This window comes from Hyperolius riggenbachi, chromosome 10 (genome assembly GCF_040937935.1).
Source record: "Hyperolius riggenbachi isolate aHypRig1 chromosome 10, aHypRig1.pri, whole genome shotgun sequence".
Classification (NCBI taxonomy): Eukaryota; Metazoa; Chordata; class Amphibia; order Anura; family Hyperoliidae; genus Hyperolius; species Hyperolius riggenbachi.
The window spans coordinates 268,457,686-268,479,856 of NC_090655.1; the positions used below are offsets into that span (position 1 = coordinate 268,457,686).

Genomic DNA, 22,171 nt, shown 5'->3' on the forward strand with positions numbered 1-22,171 from the left:
GTGAAACAGCTGTAAGGCTAGATTTTGCATGTATCATTTGAAGGTGTTGGGAGTTATTAAATAGGTGACTTATTGGCAATTGGTGCCCGGCTTTCTCTTCCCTCTGTTGTTTGATCATTACGTCTTGCTGGAGGCACAACTGCATCCTGCACCTGCATCTCCTGACCTGCCAGATCCTCATCTTGTGCCAATCTTTTCTTCCCTTTATATTTTCAACAATACAGGATTATGGTAGGGACTAGATCAGGCATGGGCAAACTTGGCCCTCCAGCTGTTAAGGAACTACAAGTCCCACAATGCATTGCAGGAGTCTGACAGCCACAGTCATGACTCATAAAGGCAAATGCATTGTGGGACTTGTAGTTCCGTAACAGCTGGAGGGCCGAGTTTGCCCATGCCTGGACTAGATTGTGAGCCCCTCGGAGGGACAGTTAGTGACAAGACTATATAAATACTCTGTACATCGCTGCGTAATATGTTGGCGCTATATAAATACTAAAATAAATAAATAATAAATAAATAAACAAACATACTCTCTTGACATGCATATTTAAAAAGTTCAGACCCTTAGGTAACTATTATTTATGTTGTTGTTTTTATTGTAATTTTTTTTATTAACCACTTCACCACTGAGGGGTTTTACCCCCTGACCACCAGAGCAATTTTCACCTTTCAGCGCTCCTTCCATTCATTCGTCTATAACTTTATTATTACTTATCGCAATGAAATGAACTATATCTTGTTTTTTTCGCCACCAATTAAGCTTTCTTTAGGTGGGACATTATGCCAAGAATTATTTTTTTCTAAATGTGTTTTAATGGGAAAATAGGAAAAATGTGGGGAAAAAAATAATTATTTTTCAGTTTTCGGCCATTATAGTTTTTAAATAATGCATGCTACTGTAATTAAAACCCATGAAACGTATTTGCCCTTTTGTCCCGGTTATAAAACCATTTAAATTATGTCCCTATCACAATGTTTGGCGCCAATATTTTATTTGGAAATAAAGGTGCATTTTTTTCAGTTTTGCGTCCATCCCTAATTACAAGCCCATAGTTTATAAAGTAACAGTGTTATACCCTCTTGACATAAATATTTAAAAAGTTCAGTCCCTAAGGTAACTATTTATGTATTTTTTTTAATTGTAAATTTTTTAATTTTTTTTTAATTACAAAAAAAAAAAATGGGGAGTGTGGGAGGTAATGAGTTAATTTTATGTGTAAAAGTCATTTATTTGTATGTGAAAAATGTGTAGGGTGTAGTTTACTATTTGGCCACAAGATGGCCACAGTAACTTTTTGTTTTAATGCGACCTCCAAGCTTCCTTCCGGAAGCTTGGAGGAAGAATAAGGAGGCTGGACACGTGAGTTTTTTCTCACAATGATCGCGCTGCCCATAGGAGAGCAGCTGATCATTGCGGGGCTTAGATCAACGAACGGGAATGGATTTTCCCGTTCATTGATCTCTGGGCGAGCGGGCTGCGGCGGTTTTACTAGCGGCGGGCGGCGTGTTTACGAGCGGGAGCGCGGGCAGCGTCGGGAACGCGGAAAGTACGTGTTTCTCCGTCCCTGGTCTTTAAAGGATGGAAAAAGGGGCGGAGAAATACGTACGCGCGGGGGTAAAGTGGTTAAAAATGTTATTTGGGTAATTTTTAGTGTGGGAAGTAAACAGCTATTTTTAAATGTAATAACGTACAACACACCAACGCCCCCACTCACACTGCACGTCACACTCTCGACCTTATATTCACTAAATCCACCACCATTGCAGACCTCGACATCGCACCATTTCCACCCTCAGACCATTACCTTCTCGCCTTCAACCTCCTCACGGAAGGCACCTCCAAACTACCCGCCCACCCACCTGGTCGATGGCAGCGAGACCTACGCAAGCTCAACCCTGGCGTCCTTGCTGACTCCCTCCATGGCCTATCCTCCACTCTCCCCACCCTAACCTGTCCTAATCTTGCTGCAGCTCAGTATCACCAAATTCTCTCATCAGCCCTAGAGAAAGCTGCTCCACCAATATTCCGCCGCAACCGACCCCCTAACCCCCAGCCCTGGCGCACTACCCATACTCGCAACCTCCAGAGGGAAACACGCGCCACTGAACGAAAATGGCGGAAAACTCGACTAAACCAGGATTTCCTACAGTACAAGACTAACCTGCAGCAGTTCCACACTGCCCTTGCTCATGCGAAGCAGGAATACTTTACCAAGCTCATCGGAGCACAAGCTTCCAATCCCCGGCGTCTTTTTAGCACCTTCAACTCCCTGCTTAAACCCACCCCCCCACCTTCTGTTTCCTCCCTCTCTGCCACAGATTTAGCCACCCACTTCACCAACAAAATAGTCTCCATCCGTCAGGAAATATCCAATCTTCAATCTTCACCTCCCACCTGCTCACAACCTACTCCTTCTCCACCCTATCCTCCCCTCACCTCCTTCACTCCTACTACCACTGAGGAGGTCAACCACCTACTGCAGACTTCCCATACCACTACCTCCCCCCTTGACCCTATCCCTTCTGATCTACTTCAGCCTCACTTCACGGATCTGGCCCCAGTCCTCACTACCATGTTTAACCTCTCCCTATCCACAGGCACCTTCCCCTCAGACTTCAAGCAGGCCACTGTACTGCCTCTGCTCAAGAAACCCTCCCTCGACCCCTCGCTACCCTCCAACTACCGCCCGATCTCCCTCCTCCCCTTCGCCTCAAAACTCCTTGAGCGTCTGGTTCACAAACGCCTGACCCAGTACCTCAATGCCAACTCACTACTAGACCCACTGCAATCTGGATTTCGGCCTGCCCACTCAACCGAAACGGCTCTCACCAAAGTGGTCAATGACCTTGCCTTAGCTAAAGCTGAAGGTAAATACACCATTCTCCTCCTCCTTGACCTGTCAGCAGCTTTTGATACAGTAGATCATCCCCTACTCCTCCAGTCCCTCCAATCCATGGGCATTCACGATCTCGCCCTGACCTGGCTTTCATCCTACCTCTCCAACCGCTCCTTCATGACCTCCTTCAATGAGTCCTCGTCCACCCCCAACCACCTCTCAGTGGGAGTCCCCCAAGGCTCGGTCCTTGGCCCCCTACTGTTCTCCCTATACACATCCTCCATTGGCAAGGTTATCTCCTCCATGGGTTTTAACTATCATCTGTATGCAGATGACACCCAAATCTATCTCCACACCCCTGACATATCCACCACTACCATGGACAAGGTCTCCTCCTGCCTATCTGCCATCTCCTCCTGGATGTCCGCTAGGTTCCTAAAACTAAATCTAGACAAAACGGAATTTATGATCTTCCCACCCCGGTCATCCCTGGACCTCCCAGATGTGCAGGTCACTGTTAACCACACTACTATTCACCCTACCTCTCAAGCCCGCTGTCTGGGTGTCACCCTGGACTCCGCACTCTCCTTCACTCCCCACATCCAAAACCTCACAAAGTCCTGCAACTTCCACCTTCGTAACATCTGTAAGATTCGCCCTTTCCTGACCCCTGCCACCACCAAACTCCTCATCCATGCCCTCATAATTTCCCGCCTCGACTACTGCAATGCCCTTCTGTCTGGACTCCCTAAGACCCGAATAGCCCCACTGCAGTCCATCATGAATGCGGCTGCCAGAATTATCCACTCCTCCCATCGCTCCACCAGGGCGGCTCCCCTCCGTGAATCCCTCCACTGGCTTCCTATCCAGTCCAGAATCAGATTCAAGATATTGTGTCTGACCTACAAATCCATCCACAAAACCTGTCCAACCTACATTTCTGATCTTACTCAGAGATACACACCAAGCCGCTCACTCCGCTCCTCCAATGAACTTCGCCTGACCGTCCCCCGCATCACCCAGTCCCATGCACGCCTCCAAGACTTCTCAAGAGCCGCTCCGACACTATGGAACTCCCTACCTCCACCCATTAGGGCAGCCTCCTCCTTCAACACCTTCAAGAAGGCCCTCAAAACTCACCTTTTCACTCTTGCCTACCACCCCTCACAATTGCTCTAAACCCACAGCCGAACTCTGGTCCCCTACCTCTCGTGTCCCTACCTCTCCCTCTAGATTGTAAGCCTTTGGGCAGGGTCCTCACTCCTTTTGTGTCCTACCTGATCATGCACCTCTATTACTGTGCACCCATGCTATGCATTTGAGTGAACCTAACTTGCCTAACTCCATGCTCCCATCCAGTGACTGACTAAGCATTACCTGGTACTCATACTGTGCTGTGTGATCTGGTTTTCTTGTATTCCTGTATTGTCATATTGCTGTTTGTCACCCCTAAATATTGTCTGTAACCTAAATTAATGTCCAGCGCTGCGTAATATGTTGGCGCTTTATAAATACAACAAATAAATAAATAAATAATAAATAATAAATAAACGTATATATTTATTAAAAAATAGATGTGGGTGTAGTTTACTATTTGGCCACAAAATGGCCACAGTCAAAAAAGTCCTGCAAGTGAACGATCACACTTCCAGGAACTAGAATGAGGACGGAAAACTTTTTTTTTTACTCAGAAAGACCACGGCCTCTGTGAAAAGGCTGTCGTTTTTTTTTGCGGGGGACTTAGATCGATGAATGGGAATTATATTTCCATTCATTGATATATTCCCATTCATTGATTGGGGGGCTAACGGCGGAAGAATGCGCACCGCGCCATGGCAGCAGCACAGCCTATCTGAACGAACATATTCATCCAGAAAGGCTTAAGTGGTTAAGGGACCACTATCGCAAAAAAATTGTAAAATTTAATTAAATGTAAACACATACAAATAAGTAAGTTAGTTTCTCCCAGAGTAAAATGAGTCAAATTACTTTTCTCCTATGTTGCTGTCACTTACAGTAGGTAGTCGAAATCTGACAGAACCTCCAGCAATCTGGGTACTTGATCCCAGCAGCTCACAGCTGCAGCCCACCACCGCGGCTCCTAGCAGGCGCTTGTAGAGCCTTGCAGCACTCTGCAGTAGCTATGAGATCACCCCTCCAGCTTCCAGCAATCTGGGCACCCAGCAGCTCACAGCCGCAGGCCACCACCCCGGCCTCTAGCAGCCATTGTAGAGCCTTGCAGCACTCTGCAGCAGCTATGAGATTCCCCTCCAGCTTCCAGCAATCTGGGCACCCAGCAGCTCACAGCCGCAGCCCAGCACCCCGGCCTCTAGCAGCCATTGTAGAGCCTTGCAGCACTCTGCAGCAGCTATGACATCACCCCTCCAGCTTCCAGCAATCTGGGCACATAGCCAATGCTACAGGCCGCTTCCACCAGCACACAGTGATGTATATGCCCTCTGGCTGCAAGCAGCTGCTGCAGAGCTTTGCGGCTAGAGATGGACCCCCATCAGGTTACAGAAATATGGACACTAGAATAAGCTCACGTGGGGCTGCTGATCATTTGGCTGGACAAGTTTTCGTAGCATGGGCACCACGTAACCCTGGTTCAGCTACAGCCCATACGCTGAAGCAGAATCAACCTACTAAAACACCACAAATATCACTAAATTACTGTGTTACAGCGCCCACTGCAGGCGCCTAACTGAACTGTGACTATATTACAATGAGTACACTTGTTTGCCAGTTAATCCAGTACTCACTCTACTGAGAAGCCCCCAAAAAACACTTTACCCCAATTGTCCAAACTACACGTACTCCAGTAGAGAGTCCTGCCTTCTGAGGAGACATTACCAGATTGCTGTATTGTGATATCTCTAGTTAGGTTGTTGCAGTGACCTCTCTCTTACAGGAATAGGAAGCTATAGGGGCCCTCTTACTCCTCATCAGAAAGAGGTGGTGGCAGCATAACATATATCTCATGACAAGATTGCAGAATGTATCGGTTATCCATACAATTGAGATTGTATTGTGTAGAGACACTCTAACCAATCCAATTTGTTACTTTGTGCACAGTGAGGAAGGCATTTTGAGGACTCCCAGTGGCCGGGGACCGGAACTGCAGCTGTGCACAGAGGGAACAGGATTGTGTGGAGTTGTCACCCCCCCCCCCCCCCCCATCTCTACTCATTATAACACATTCGCTGCACAATGGCAAACTGTGTGTGTGTTTCCAATTTAGCTCTCCTAATGATTAAATGCTGAGAGGGAATTTATATTTCTCTTGAATATTTATTCTAGAGAAATAAGGAGATCTCTGAAAGATCCCGTCACAGTGATCCAATCTCTCTGAATATCAGTCCTGTGTGTGTCCAGCGTAACTTTGCTGGGAGATAAATCCCTCTCTGCTTATCTTACTGGACTTTGTGCATTCAGCTCAAATCTCTTCATTTCACATCTGCAGCTCACAGTAGCTAATTAATGTAATATAAAACTTCCTTGGAGTCTCACATTCTTATTTCCAGTTAACAGGTTACATTCTGAATTATGCACAGCAGCCATAGTGACACAACAACTTTTTTTATTCAACTCAAATGAAAACCAAATACTTATCATTCAGCACTTTCTTTTTGTCAGATGTGTTTGCTCAGCCAGGTAGAAGTGTTTTGGCTTTTATGTACTCTTCAGGAGAGCCGTGGCTGCTGATCCAGACTCATTTGCATAGATAAAGCACCTAGGTTTATTAACCCGTACAATGGGGAAAAAAAAGTTCAAACTAAGCTGGGTACTATGTATATCCATGTCTACCTCATGTCACTTCGGCTCAGGGACATTACCACTTTAACTGGAAAAAGTCCTCAGGATTCTGTGCAAATATACTTCCTTGTACACTTTGCAAGAAATAAGAGACCTTTAAAAAAAAAAAACACCTTTAGGGCCCAGTGATTTACGCCCGTCAGCATGATTAGGGCTTCTCACCAGTATGAGATTTTGCATGTACAATAATGTTTGGTTTACTACCAAAATATTTCCCACACTCAGCACATGAATAGGGCTTCAGTGTGGGTTCTGTCATGTATAAAAAGGCTTGATTTTGCTACAAAACATTTCCCACACTCAGGCCTGAATAGGACTTCTCCCCAATATGAGATCTCTCATGTGAGTTAAGATGTGACTTCCGGAAAAAACATTTCCAACATTCAGCACACGAATAGGGCTTCTCACCAGTGTGAGATCTCTCATGTCTGATAAGATGTGATTTCTGTACAAAACATTTCCCACACTCAGCACACGAATAGGGCTTCTCACCAGTGTGAGATCTCTTATGTCTGACAAGATCTGCTTTATATCCAAAACATTTCCCACACTCAGCACATAAATAGGGCTTCTCACCAGTGTGGGATCTCTCGTGTCTGACAAGGTTTGTTTTATCCCCAAAACATTTCCCACACTCAGCACATGAATATGGCTTTTCACCAGTGTGAGATCTCTCATGACTGACAAGATGTGATTTCTGTACAAAACATTTGCCACACTCAGCACACGAATAGGGCTTCATGCCAGTGTGTGTTCTCTCATGATCGTCAAGACTTAGTTTACGCCCAAAACATTTCCCACACTCAGCACATGAATAGGGCTTGTCACCTGTGTGAGATTTTTCATGACTGACAAGATCTGCTTTACGCCGACAACATTTCCCACACTCAGCACATGAATAGGGCTTCTCACCAGTGTGGGATCTCTCATGACTGACAAGATCTGCTTTACGCACAAGACATTTCCCACACTCAGCACATGAATAGGGCTTCTCACCAGTGTGAGATCTCTTATGTCTGACAAGATCTGCTTTATACCCAAAACATTTCCCACACTCAGCACATGAATAGGGCTTCTCACCAGTGTGACATCGCTCATGTCTGACAAGCTGTGATTTAAACCCAAAACATTTCCCACACTCAGCACACGAATAGGGCTTCTCACCAGTGTGAGATCTCTCATGTATGACAAGATGTGATTTCCATACAAAACATTTCCCACACGTGGAACAGGAATGAGACCCTCCAGCAGGGGGAGAGCTGTGCTGGGTATGAGGCCCCTCAGGGTTAGACAGGTGAGGGGAGTCTGGGGGAATATTTGGGGTCCCCAGGATATCTGCAGGAGACTCTTGTCCAGTGACATCATCATCCGTTGTACAGTCTGTGGATACAGAGAGACGAGTCTCTGAGAGGTTCCTGATGCCGGGACTCTGCCCTGCAAATAGAGAAACATCATCACTTGCTGTTAGAGAATTCTGAGGGGAGGAACAATTATCATTAGGGATGAAAAGAAAGAAAAATGGTCAGCACTGCTGTACAACTTCCTTTATTTGGCAATGTACAGACAAGTAGGCTGTGTGTTACATCATCACCTCAGAGTCCATAACACTAAACACATACAGGTGCGGGGGTGGATAATGGTGGGTGCTAGGAGCCTGGCGGTTCTTTGGAGGTTATGACAAGGGGGCGCTATTCCAAATGGAATTACAAGTCCTGCTGCAGCAGCTAGATATACAACATACAATAGAGGAGAAGAAATCCGGCACTGCTGAATGCTGGTTTATTTAATCATGCATATAAACATAGTACTGTGACATGTCTTAAAGAGAGCCCGAGGCGGCATAATGAAATCCTAATAGGACCCAGAGGCATGTCATATGCACAATGAAATGCCTCTGGGTCATTGTATAGCTGCTGACAACCCCCTCCCCCCCTTAAAAGATCACCAGGCTACCGACAATCTGCTTATCGCTAGCCTGCTATGTTTATGTGAGGCTTGTCAAACAGCATCAGTGCATCTCCTCCTCGATAACATGCTCCTCCTGCCACTCCCCGCCTCTCTTAGCTTCATCTAATAGGAAGCCAAGCCGCGACCCAGGAAGTACTACTGGGTCGCAGCTTGGCTTCCTATTAAAGGAAGCTAACAGAGGTGGGGAGCGGCAGGGGGGAGCGTGTAATCAAGGGAGAGATGCAACGATGCTGATTGACAATCCTCACATAAACATAGCAGGCTAGCGATAAGCAGATTGTCACTACCCTGGCAATCTTTTAATGGAGAACATCAGAGCATGTGTGTGTGGATGGGGGGGGAGGGACAGCAGAGTGCGGGGGGGGGGGGCTGGCTGCAGCTTTACAATGACCCAGAGGCATGTAATTGTGCACATGACATGCCTCTGAGTCCTATTAGGATGTCAGTATGCCGCCTCGGGTTCCTTTCAAGTATTCACCATAGATTGCACATACCGGTACGTAGGTGGGAAGGAGGGTGATGGTGGGTGCCGAGCACTAAAAGCCTGATGGCCATTTCACGCTTCTGCGCTTCTACCGAGGCTGCAATTTATAATGAATACTTAAGACATGTCACTGTACTACGTTTATATGCATGATTGAATAACCAAGTATTCAGCAGTGACAGCTTCTTTATCCTCTATTGTAGGCCTTACAGACACTTAGCTTACAGTCAGAGCACGCTGGCTTGCACCTGAGACGGTACCAGGTGAGGATGTGCTGAAAACTCCCCCTTCCCTCACTGCTCTTTAACCCTTCCCAACCGCCTAACACCGAGAGGCATCGGGAAGGTGGCATCCCCAGGACTGCCTAACGCCGAAAGGCATCAAGTACCTGGGGCGGGGTTTTGCAGGGGATCGCGCACGCCAATCTGTCATCAGTCTGCCGCTAGCAGACTGTTAGATGGCGGTTTTACATTGTACAGCTTTGTGATCTATGGCAGTGCTGTACTGGGGACAGCCGTGTCACTCGGCTGTCCCCAGGAGTGGCTAACAGAGCAATCGGATCTCACAGGCTGATGCCTATGAGAGCCGATCACTGTCATTGGCTGTCGGGGGAAGAAATCAAAATAAATAAAAAAGACAAATTTATTCAAAAATATAATACAATTAATAAAAACACATACCAACGGCAGCAGCAATCAGATCCACCAACAGAATTCTCTGTTGGTGGGCAGAAAAGGGGGAGGTGATTCACTTGTATACTTAGTTGTATGGCTCTGCAGCGAGCACTTAAAGAGAGATTGAAGTGAGTGAACCAGCATGTGTTTAATGTAAAGCACCTTACATAGTGCTAAACCACCGTTATCCCGCAGCAAAATGAGGGGATTATACCCCCCAAATCTCCTCTCTAAACTCAGGGGAGCACTTCCTGAAGAGGCAGAGCTTAGCCCTGTAGCTCTGCCTCTCAGCGCGTCTATCCTCACCTCTCCCTGCCCCTCTCAGTCTTCCTTCACAGAGAGGGGCGGGGAGAGGCGGAGATCCGTGCGGCAATTGACACGCATGGAGGCAGAGCTGCAGCTCATAGCTCTGCCTCCATGAGCAGCAAAATCCACGATGAAGATAGTCGTGGATTTTGCAGGGAGGATTTGGGGAGTAAAAACCCCTTGTTTTGCCGCGGGATAGCGGCGGTTTAGCACCATGTAAGGTGCTTTACAGTAAACACACGCTGGTTCACTCACTTCAGAGTCACTTTAAAGCTGCAGATCACTTAATTGTAAAAAATAGCCTGGTCACTAGGGGGGTGTAAGCCAATAGTCCTGAACTGGTTAAGCTGCAGTGCCAGCACTCCTTTTATGTATTGAAGGTAATTATAAAAGCCACTAACATAATATTCCATGATGAATATAGGTCAGGTCATGCAGAGCAGAGAATCTGGCTGGAATAGTCAGCAGTGTGTTTTAGGGTAAGGGTGTAGCAAGGAAGACAGATCCATGTAGTCAGTAAGGCCTGGTGGCCACATGGCATCACAACATAAAATCAGTGCTGCTGCTTCTCTTAGGAGTGTTTGATCCCTATTACCAACTTTAGAGGGGGCTAATGTGATGAATATATGTGTATATATTGCAAAACTTCCTCATCCTCTCTGGGAGCCAGGCTGAAAGCTGCCTGCAGGGGGCGCATTACTCTCTATCTCACAGCCCATGAGACTGCTCTACACTGGCTACATATGTAAGGGGGCGGGGCCTCTTCTAACTGCAGAATCATCATAACTTTGCCTCTAAATGGCCGGCCAACTGAACCAATCATGTGGCGGGGGGAAGAGTAAACAGCCAACAAGTGACTCCACAGAGCTCCCATAGCTTAAAGTGTAACTGTCGGGCATAAAATAAAAAATCAATTCTTTATTTTTATCTGGTAAACAAGTAATAGGAATACTAATCAGGCAATCCAAAAGTTAAAATCTCTATTACTTTTCTTGTTTATAAATGATCATTCCCCAGTTTACCTGACTCTTATTTGGTACATTGCCGCAGAAAGGAAGTTGCAGGGCATGCGGAGTTGTCTCTTTTTGCTTATTAATTTCCCCTCAGACTTAACTAATGTACAGAAGCAAAAAAGGAAAACCCAGCATGCCCTGCAACTTCCTTTGTGTGGCAACGTACCAAATAAGAGTCAGGTAGACTGGGGAATGATCGTTTATAAATAAGAAAAGTGATAGAGATTTTAACTTTTGCATTGCCTGGTTAGAATCCGTATGACTTGTTTACCAGAAAAAATTAAGAATTGATTTTTGATTTTATACCCGACAGTTACACTTTAAAGGATCCACATTACGGGAGCATGAAAGGGCAGAAAGTGGAACTTGGTGGCGCCCCAGGTGCAAGCCTGGAATGGCTGTGCCTAAATACCGCATTGACTCACCTGCTCTGCCCTCTGCAAGAGAGTCCTCCACTTTAATTGTCCCCATCACATCTCCAACCTCCGCAGACTGCTGATCACTCCTTATATCTATCTCCTCCTCCTCTTCTTCTTTAATTGTCCCCATCACATCTCCAACCTCCGCATACTGCTGATCACTCCTCACATACGTCTCTTCTTCTTCCTCTTTATTTATCCTCATCATGTCACTCTCCTCCATAGACTGCTGGTCACTCCTCACATTCGTCTCTTCTTCTTCCTCTTTATTTATCCTCATCATGTCACCCTCCTCCATAGACTGCTGATCACTTCTCACATACATCTCTTCTTCTTCCTCTGTAACTCCAGCATTTATACATATCAGATTTCCGGCCTGAGTGCAAGAAATGAGAGATAATTTAAATTGTGAACACAGATAAGAGCATATGCAGAAATAAACAATGTCACACAGCTTGTGGTCTCTGGGGACTTTTAGCCCCATCTACATGATAATGGTGGGGGATGGCACGGTCTTCCTGTGGACAATCTTTACAATAAAGAGGACCTGTACATCACTCTGGTGGGTTTCTGTTACTGGATACATCTGTAGGAAACACACACTGACTGAATACATTGTCTCTATGTGTGTATCAGATGATGGGGGATCTAGGTGGGCAATCCTGGGAATAAAGAGGACCTGTATACCTCTCTGGTGGGCTTCTGTTACTGGATACATCTGTGGAAAGCATACACACTAACTGAATGCATTGTCCCTATGTGTTTAGCAGATTATGGGGGGAGCTAGGAGGACCCCAAGCACTGCTCTCTCCATTTGTATGAAATTAATGTCTCATCTTACCTGGTGATGTGAGGGGCAGCGGTTTCTCCATCATGCCATCCTTGTAGAGGTCCTTCGCTATACTGCCACTCCTGCATGGAGAAATAGACGGTGACATTCTGACACCGTATAGGAACTCAACAGGAGAACAATGATACAGTCACCTCCCAGACACTCCCCTTCTTGTTACTGGATAATTTCCATAATTCCCAGCACCTCTCCTGTCATCTTCCTGATGACTTCCAGAATCTTCTGCTTGTTGTGTCCCTCAAATAAAATTACATTACATACTGGAGGATGTTGCCAATGCTGGGGGACACAGAGTGGGGGGGGGGGATTACTGGAATTGGGACATTACATACTGGAGAATAATGGCAATGTTGGGAGACACGGCTATACTGGGAAAGAAATGGCATTACTGCAGTGGGGGGACATTGTATACTGGAGGATAATGGCAATGCTGGGGGACACAGGGGGACATGGCTATGCTGGGAAAGAAATGGAATTAATGGGGTGGGGGATTATATATACACTGAAGGATAATGGCAATTATCCTTCAGTATATAATATGGCTATACTGGATGGACATGCTGTCCCGTCTCTATCATATGACTGAGCTGAATTAATACTAGGAAGAGGAGATGACAACTATAGTCAGCACTAGTCTAATTTAGGGGCACCAAAGGGAATCTCCATAGAAAAATAGCCACTTCCATTGCAAGAAATAGGGGTCTCAGCAGTTACTAGCCATGCCACCAAACAGATAAGTTTAGCAATTGAGTAGAGGTAGTAGCTGAAGCAAACACCGTACCTAAAGGTCCATACACACAGCGGATTTTTTTTAAACGACCCGTCGTTCAGTCGTCCGGACATCAAATTGGGCGTGTGTACAGTCCATCGTTCAGTTGATAAGACTGGTCTTGAGCGAACCGTCACGCGGATCACTCAAGACCAGTCTTATCAGCTGAACGTCGGACTGTACACACACACGATTTGACGTCCGGACGACTGAACAACGAGACGTCCAAACGACGGGTCGTTTAAAAAAATCCGACGTGCGTATGGACCTTGAGTCTCCTGGTGTACAATTTTAGTGCTGCCACCGAGGTCCTTAATTTCTTAAAATTTGTAGTTGAGACCAAATGTGATCAGGATAGTGACAGGTGTACTATGACCTCCTCTGTAACAAAGTATGTCCACCCCGACCTCTGCTCTGCCCAATATATAACAAGTATGTCCACCCCGACCTCTGCTCTGCCCAATATATAACAAGTATGTCCACCCGACCTCTGCTCTGCCCAATATATAACAAGTATGTCCCCCTGACCTCTGCTCTGCCCAATATATAACAAGTATGTCCACCCCGACCTCTGCTCTGCCCAATATATAACAAGTATGTCACCCCGACCTCTGCTCTGCCCAATATATAACAAGTATGTCCACCCCGGCCTCTGCTCTGCCCAATATATAACAAGTATGTCCACCCGACCTCTGCTCTGCCCAATATATAACAAGTATGTCCCCCTGACCTCTGCTCTGCCCAATATATAACAAGTATGTCCACCCCGACCTCTGCTCTGCCCAATATATAACAAGTATGTCACCCCGACCTCTGCTCTGCCCAATATATAACAAGTATGTCCACCCCGACCTCTGCTCTGCCCAATATATAACAAGTATGTCACCCCGACCTCTGCTCTGCCCAATATATAACAAGTATGTCCACCCCGACCTCTGCTCTGCCCAATATATAACAAGTATGTCCACCCTGACCTCTGCTCTGCCCAATATATAACAAGTGTGTCCACCCCAACCTCTGCTCTGCCCAATATCTAACAAGTATGTACACCTCAACCTCTGCTCTGCCCAATATATAACAAGTATGTCCAGCCTGACCTCTGTTCTGTCCAATATATAACAAGTATGTCCACCATGACCTCTGCTCTGCCCACTATATAACAAGTGTGTCCACCCCGGCCTCTGCTCTGCCCAATATACAACAAGTATGTCCACCTCAACCGCTGCATTGCCCAATATATAAAGTATGTCCACCCCGACCTTTGCTCTGCCCAATATATAACAAGTATGACCACCCCAACCTCTGCTCTGCCCAATATATAACAAGTATGTACACCCTGACCTCTGCTCTGCCCAATATATAACAAGTATATCCACCCCAACCTCTGCTCTGCCCAATATATAACAAGTATGTCCACCATGATCTCTGCTCTGCCCACTATATAACAAGTATGTCTACCCGATCTCTGCTCTGCCCAATATATAACAAGTATGTCCACCCTGACCTCTGGTCTGCACAATATAGAACAAGTATGTCCACCGTGACCTCTGCTCTGCCCAATATATAACAAGTATGTCCACCCTGACCTCTGCTCTGCCCAATATATAACAAGTATGTCCACACTGACCTCTGCTCTGCCCAATATATAACAAGTATGCCCACCCCGACCTCTTCTCTGCCCAATATATAACAAGAATGCCCACCCCGACCTCTGCTCTGCCCAATATATAACAAGAATGCCCACCCCGACCTCTGATCTGCCCAATATATAACAAGTATGTCCACCCCGACCTCTGCTCTGCCCAATATATAACAAGTATGTCCACCCCGACCTCTGCTCTGCCCAATATATACTGTAACAAGTATGTCCACCCCGACCTCTGCTCTGCCCAATATATAACAAGTATATCCACCCCGACCTCTGCTCTGCTCAATATATAACAAGTATGCCCACCCCGACCTCTGCTCTGCCCAATATATAACAAGTATATAGATATAAATATATAACAAGTACTTAGGCAGCAACAGTATGACCGTCTGTCCTCTCTGTGTTTGGAGAGGGATTATGGCAAATACCACTCGCCTGATCCCTATCTGAATTGCAGACAAGGTGCAGCCCTTAAAACGATCAGTGGTCTCTCAGGGATGGATTGGGTTCGGTGGCAAAGTCCAGGCTTGGAATCCTATCCGTCGCTAGAAGTTTTTATGTTGATCTGCTTGGGGAAAAGCCAATTGACCAAGCAAAGATGGAAAGCTTTTTGGTCTCAACTCCAGGTCTGGGTGATGCAGATGCTTCTGACAGATGTCTGACAGAAGAGATCACCACTGAAGAAGTAGTGAGAGCTATTGATAGTCTCACACCCAAAAAGACACCTGGTCCAGATGGGTTGACGGCCGAGTTTTACAGGGCTTTCAAGTCATTACTGGCACCACAATTGGCAGAGCTCTTTAATCAATGTCTTGCTGAGGGTGAGTTACCACCATCCATGAGACCATCAGCGGTGATCCTTTTGTCAAAAGGCAAAGATCCTGAGATAATTGAGAACTGGCGCCCCATCAGTCTTCTCAACATCGACAGGAAGATTCTAGCGAAAATTTTGTTCCGGCGATTGTCTCGGGCGACATGTGTGCTTTCTCGCCACCAGCACTGCTCGATTTCAGGAAAAAGTACTTTCTCAGCACTTTTGGCTGTCTGGGAAGTCCTGGAACGTTGCAGGGCTGAGGGCTGGGGAAAGTATTTGCTGGCACTGGATCAGTCTAAAGCCTTTGATCGGGTCAACCATAAGTACCTATGGAGGCTACTTTGTGTGTACGGCCTACAGGGAGGTTTTGTTGATTGGATTCGTACTTTGTACAAAGGGGCAGAGAGTTTCATGCTTATTAATGGCTGGGTTGGCGAACCTTTTGAAGTAAGTTCTGGTGTGCGTCAGGGTTGTCCGCTGAGCTCCCTCCTGTACGTATTTGTGATCGATCCTTTCGTGAGAAGGTTGGAGAGCGGTGCGCTCAGTGGAGTTCCTGTGGGCATCCCTGGTGTCTCACCCTTCAGGGTTGTGGCCTATGCGGATGTGACTGTGGTGATCTCTAAGGCAGAGGAAGCAGAGGTGGTAGTCTCGGAGATTGCCGAGTACTCAGAAGCATCAGGCTCACAAGTCAATCCAGACAAGTGTGAAATTTTCTGGATGGGGAATGATGGAGAGAGCTTTGTACTTCCTGGCTCCTTTCCCGTGCCCCAGCCGAAAATCAAGATTCTTGGCATCGAATTTGGACCTGGTGACTATGGTCATCAAAATTGGGTTAGTAGGCTGAATGATGTCAGCACCAAAGTAGCACGATGGAAAGGTTGGAAATTGACCTTTAGGGAAAGGGTGGACCTGATCAAGAGCCATCTGGTTCCAATCCTCTTATATGTCAGCTATGTTGCAGTTTTGCCTCAATCTCTGTATGCAAGGATCTGTGATCTGTTTTTCCAGATGCTCTGGGGAAATAGATTAAACATCATGCATAGAAGCATCACCTACAGAGCCAGGCGGGAGGGTGGCATAGACATGGTCAACCCAATTGTTTTCTTTACTCTGATTTTTATTAAACACAATCTTGGTAATATGTTTGCAGAGAACCCACCTGACTGGGTAGGCATCTTTCGGACCTGGTTTGGGACTTACCTCAAGAGTTGGGAAAGTGGTGGTTCAGTGAAGTGACTGGCGTCACGTCGTGACTATCTTCCGACCTATGTTGTTATGTGCTTGAGAAAATTAAGGCAGTGGGGATTGACTGTGGAGGATATCAAATCGGTCGAGAGGCGTGTCCTTACGAGCCGGGTGGTAGACTCATACTTTCATGAGCCACTGTACCTGAGAGATTGCCCAAGCGTAATATTGGAGGAGGGTTTGCGACTTCTTAATTTACCGCGGATTCCAAATAAATTGTGGGATATTGCTTGGCTCTCTTTTCATGGCAAGCTTTACGTTAGAGGTAATGTTAAGTGTCTGAAGGTGGAAGCACGTGGATGTCCTCGTGAGGAGTGTGGTGGTGTTGAGGAATCCATGGACCACTTTCTACTTCATTGTCCTTTTAACGTTGAAGGGTATAAACAGGTGGGAGGAAGCCTAGGTATTCCCTTTCTGGAGCGTCTAAGTTACGCAGAGTGGGCGTATGGAGCATTCAGACACCACCAGGGTTTTGATTTATGCACCTTATACTTAGTCAGCTTAGTTGTTAGGCAGCACACATGGTTGGCACGGTGTCAGGTACCACTTAGGCATAAAACCATTCCTGTTCAGGTGGTGGTAGGCAATATTCTGGGTGAGGTATCTAGGATCCGGGACTTGGAGAGGCGTAGTTTGGGCAGAGGTGCCTGGGTTCTTGCGTGGCAGAACATCAGGCCTCCTTAGCCTATCTCCGTCTCTTCTGGGTGAGCTTTCTGTTTCTTATCACCCTTTTTCAGTTTTTTGATTTTTTTTCATACCTTTTTTGATGATTGGCCGCAGACATAATTAGTGGAGTTATCCCTCCAACTAACTTATGGGTGTCCTTGTTTGTCCTGTGTTGATTTTGATATTTTTGTCTTTGTTTACCCCTCCTGCATAAATGGCAGAATGAGTGGTTATTGTTTCTGGTGATAGTCACTTGTTGGGTGTAGGTGATGGATTCATGTTTCCTGTTGTCCTGTCTGGTTTTGAATGTAGATTGAATGAGTATTCTTCTGCTCAAGGATTTATAATCCTTTTGTTTTGCTTGATACAAGTTTGTGATATGGATAATTAATCACCTTGTGTCAATAGTATTGTTGCTAATACATTATGTATAGGATATACAATGTATATATCCATTATGTATGTTTTGCTTTTGTGATTCTTTTGATCACAAATATCATTATTATTTATTGTATTGTATATTTTGTATATATTTTTTTCAACAAAAATCAATATGTAACAAGTATGTCCTCCCCAACCTCTGCTCTGCCCAATATATAACAAGTATGTCCACCCTGACCTCCGCTCTGCCCAATATATAACAAGTATGTCCCCCCCGACCTCTGCTCTGCCCAATATATAACAAGTATGTCCACCCCAACCTCTGCACTGCCCAATATATAACAAGTATGTCCACCCCGACCTCTGCTCTGCCCAATATATAACAAGTATGTCCACCCCGACCTCTGCTCTGCCCGATATATAACAAGTATGTCCACCCCGACCTCTGCTCTGCCCAATATATAACAAGTATGTCCACCCCAACCTCTGCTCTGCCCATTATATAACAAGTATGACCATCCCGACCTCTGCTCTGCCCAATATATAACAAGTCTGTGCACCAGAGCAGACGTGTGTTGGGGAGCTCCTGTTGAGATCCAGAGAGCAGCATAACCGGCTTATACCTAGCCCAGTTCTGTGCTTGGTTTTGGGCTTGGAGACTCCTGAGGTCCCTGCTTAGGCCTTGGCCTGCAGGGGCCCTCTCTACACTAGCCAGCTGCTTCCAGCAATGGAGCAGCTGGCTCATGCCCCCCCTGACCTGTCGTACCTAGGGGCAGGGGGGAATATCCGTGAAGCGGTTTACAGAGATGTTGTGGCGGATGTGGTGGCCTGGAATAAGGCAATGTGCTATCATTCACATTTGTGTGACCAACTGGAAATGCAGCTAAAGGAACGGATCAGTCGATTTGGAGTGAGATGGAGACCGGAGTTCCTTCAAACAGATCCGGTGACTGCAGAACTGCAAAGAAAGGTGAACGAACAGCAAAAAGTGGTGGTGGAGCTGGAGGAGAAAGGTGGACCCTTTCGGGAGACCTACCGAAATGCTACCCGGTTCCGTCAGCAAGCAACAAAACAGGCTATGGAGAGAGCAATCCCTGCACCTGATGTGAGAGCTGAGGCATCCCAAAAACTCCAAACCGTGAGTCCTGCGGAAAGGGTGGAGGGTAATCCCTGTGAAAACCCGTGTGGGCCGGTGGAGGAGATGGAGGTGACCCTGAGAAGTGCGGAGGGAGCTGGGGCCAGTGAAGTGCAGCAGAATGATCCAGCTGTGTCTGAAAACCCCATCGCTCAACCCCCTGGTGTGGTGCCTACTGCTGTGAAAGCTGATGGAGATGGAGGTGTTCCTGCTGTGTGCAAAGTCCAGGATGCTGATGTTACCCAAATGAAAGATGTGGGGGAGAAGCCTGTGCAGTCTGATGTGCTTACTGTGGATGGAAGGAGCGCTGACAGTGAAAGCTGTGATGTCCCTGTATGTCCAGATGTGCCCCCAGCAGCCCCTGCAGAACTACAGCCCTGTACAGATAATATGGGTGAAGTGCCTGTATGTCCAGATGTGCCCCCAGCAGCCCCTACAGAACTACAGCCCTGTACAGAGAGTATGGGGGAAGTGCCTGGCGCTGAGGAGGAAACAAAGGAGGAGATCCGTGCATCGCTCCCTAGAGCAGCAAAGAAAAGGAGATGGGGGTACAAACTTACAGTACAGAAGAAACATGGCGCCCGCAAGCAGCCCTGCGCTCCACAACCGTCTACTGTGGAGAGCACGAGGGCTGGACCAGCAGGGAAGCGCCTGGCGAAAACCGGAAGTGACGTCACAGGAAGTTGCAAACCCGGAAGTGACGTCACCGGAAGTAAGGTACTGTGCGTCCCTGCTGCTGTGGATGGTGGAATTAGCAGCAGCAGCAATGTCACTGGAACTGGCAGCAGTGGGGGAGATGATGTATTGAAGGAATCCTGTGAGCCTGGCAGCGGAGGTAAGAGGGAGTGTGCTGCAGGTCACATGGATACACCTGTAAAGGGGAGTGATAGCGCTGTGCTGCCCCCCACTGACATTGCTACAAACAGTAATATATCTGTGCAGGTTGGAAAGCAGCCCATTGCTAATACATTACCCAGTGACGTTATTGATAGCACTGTTCCAGCAGATAGTAATGTGCAGCCTGTAAATATTGTAAATAAGAATAATGATTGTGGTGAACCTCTTGTGGAGTCCGGTGGGAGTCGGGGGTCGGAATCGGCCACAACTGCTGTCAGCCTTGAAATTAACACAGTGGACACCATTTTTGGTGATGTACAGACGGTAGTTGTAAAAAGGTCGGTACTGACTCCAGACTCTACTGACACAAAAGATGATGGAAACAATAAGGTGATTCCTGACGAGAAGTCTTTGGAAGTAAAAGGTGTTTCTCTTGTGGTACCTGATTCACCTGACAAAGCGCTAGCATCCCAGCATGATGCTAGAAATACCGATTTCATGTGCGAAAAAGTAATTGGTGATTTTATAGCCGGCAACAAGCGGTATGTTTTTGAACCAAATGTGTTGTATGTACTAGAAGCTAAAACCTGCAAAACTGTTGATTTTTTTTCTTTACCAGATAATGTTGACCTAAGCAAAATTACCTCAGTAGGACTGGGTGACTCTAGTTTAGGCATTCAGGCGGATTTCAAAACAACCGATCTCAGATTTTTAATCAGAAATGAAGTTCTTTTCTGTTATGACATCAATGGTAATGAAATCCTTATGGAGATTATTAATGGGGTAGGGGAATGTCATCCGTCTATAAAGCAAGCAGCTTCCTCTTCCATCCCTAGTGTAGCCTCCATTACAAGAGGTGGGAAAGCTACGGTACCTGTCGTGGTACCTAAGTTACCGGTCAACAAACCAGTCTCGTATGCCCGGGTGGCGGGGGGTGGGGTGGGAGGTGGTGTTGCAGGTGGTAAGAGAGTGCCCGCTCCCTTGGAACAGGGGGAGGATGCATCCGTGTTGGGGGGAAGGAGGAATGTGGTCCGTTTGAAATGGATTGGGGAGTCCCGGATCCTGGGAAAGCAGGACTTCGTCCGCCTTCTCCTTGACACGGGTGTAAAGGCCCAGGACATTTATGCGATCATTGCACCTGGTGACCCCCCTGAGTACTACGACGTCAGCTTTCTGACTTCAGGGGGGCAAGAGTTTTTCATGGAAGAGAAGGATAGAAGGAGAGCAGAGTGGAAGAATTTTGTTGCATCGTATGTGTCTCGGCAACCCCTGGAGAGGAAAGCTACCGTCGTAGTGTACAATGAGTCCATCCCAGTACAAGACGTTATCCTCTGGCTCTCTCACTATGTAGATGTGGTGTCCCGTCCACAGAGGATCCTGGATGACCTGGGTATCTGGTGGGGCGGTTATGAGATCCCGATAAAAATGAGATATAAAAATGGAGTATATTGTCACGTGCCCAGATCTGCTCTGATCGGGAGAGACAAGATCTCAGTTTTCTACCCGGGTCAGCCTAGGGTCTGCAACCGTTGTGGGGGGAGGGGACACTACAGCTATGGCTGTAAGCAGCCCCGGTGTGGTCTTTGCCAGGAGTTTGGGCATGACGCGAAGGATTGTAAAAACATTAAATGTAATTTGTGCCACAGTTTTGGCCATCCATACAGTGTGTGCCCAAACTCCTGGGAAAACCTGCCTGCCGCAGTGAAGGAGGCCTTGTTGGTAAAGATGGAAGAGGAGGGAGTACAGTCGTATGCCCTTAACCTTCCCATTGTGCAGTCCTCTCAGTCTGTCTCCCCTGTCACCCTTCCCGATGTGTCAAATCCTGTGTCTGAACCTATTGTAAACCCAACGACTGTGCTCCCCCCTGAAACGGCGTCTGCTGATGGGGCCTCCGAGGAACTGTGGCATACGGTGAAGAGGGCCAGGGGGAGAGGTCGTGCTGGGAATGTGAGGAGGGGAGCGGGCACTCTCTCCCAGAATTTGTCCGAGGCTGAAGGCCCAAAAAGGAAAGCCACTGATGTCCCTCATCCTGAGTCTCACATGGGTCCCAGGGAAAAGGGACCTAAGAAAAATTCATCTCACAGAGATGGTGAGGGGCCATTGCCCCAATCAACTCCGAAACCTGGGCCTCGTCCCAAAACTTCTTCCCCTTCTTCAACTGATCCCCCTGAAACCTCTCCCTTACCTCCCCCTCCTGTTAACCCTGTCCCTCCTGTTCCACCCCCTGTCCCTCCTGATGAACTTTCCGTCCCTGGTCCTTTGTCAGATCCCCCTGGTCCAATATCACCTTCTGAAACATCTGCGGT

The 22,171-nt window shown here is 47.0% G+C and overlaps 1 protein-coding gene across 1 annotated transcript in view; it reads right to left on the reverse strand.

Annotated features, from left to right (window-relative positions):
• The window catches only part of LOC137535439 (zinc finger protein 84-like), a 68,205-nt gene that overhangs the window by 39,942 nt on the left and 6,092 nt on the right, over positions 1-22,171 (reverse strand). The window contains exons 2-4 of the mRNA XM_068257271.1: positions 12,362-12,432; positions 11,527-11,896; positions 7,095-8,090 (exon numbers count right to left, since the gene is read on the reverse strand). Coding sequence (XP_068113372.1) covers positions 7,095-8,090; positions 11,527-11,845 — 1,315 coding nt within the window. The 5' untranslated portion in view covers positions 11,846-11,896; positions 12,362-12,432. The remainder of the gene's footprint in view (positions 1-7,094; positions 8,091-11,526; positions 11,897-12,361; positions 12,433-22,171) is intronic.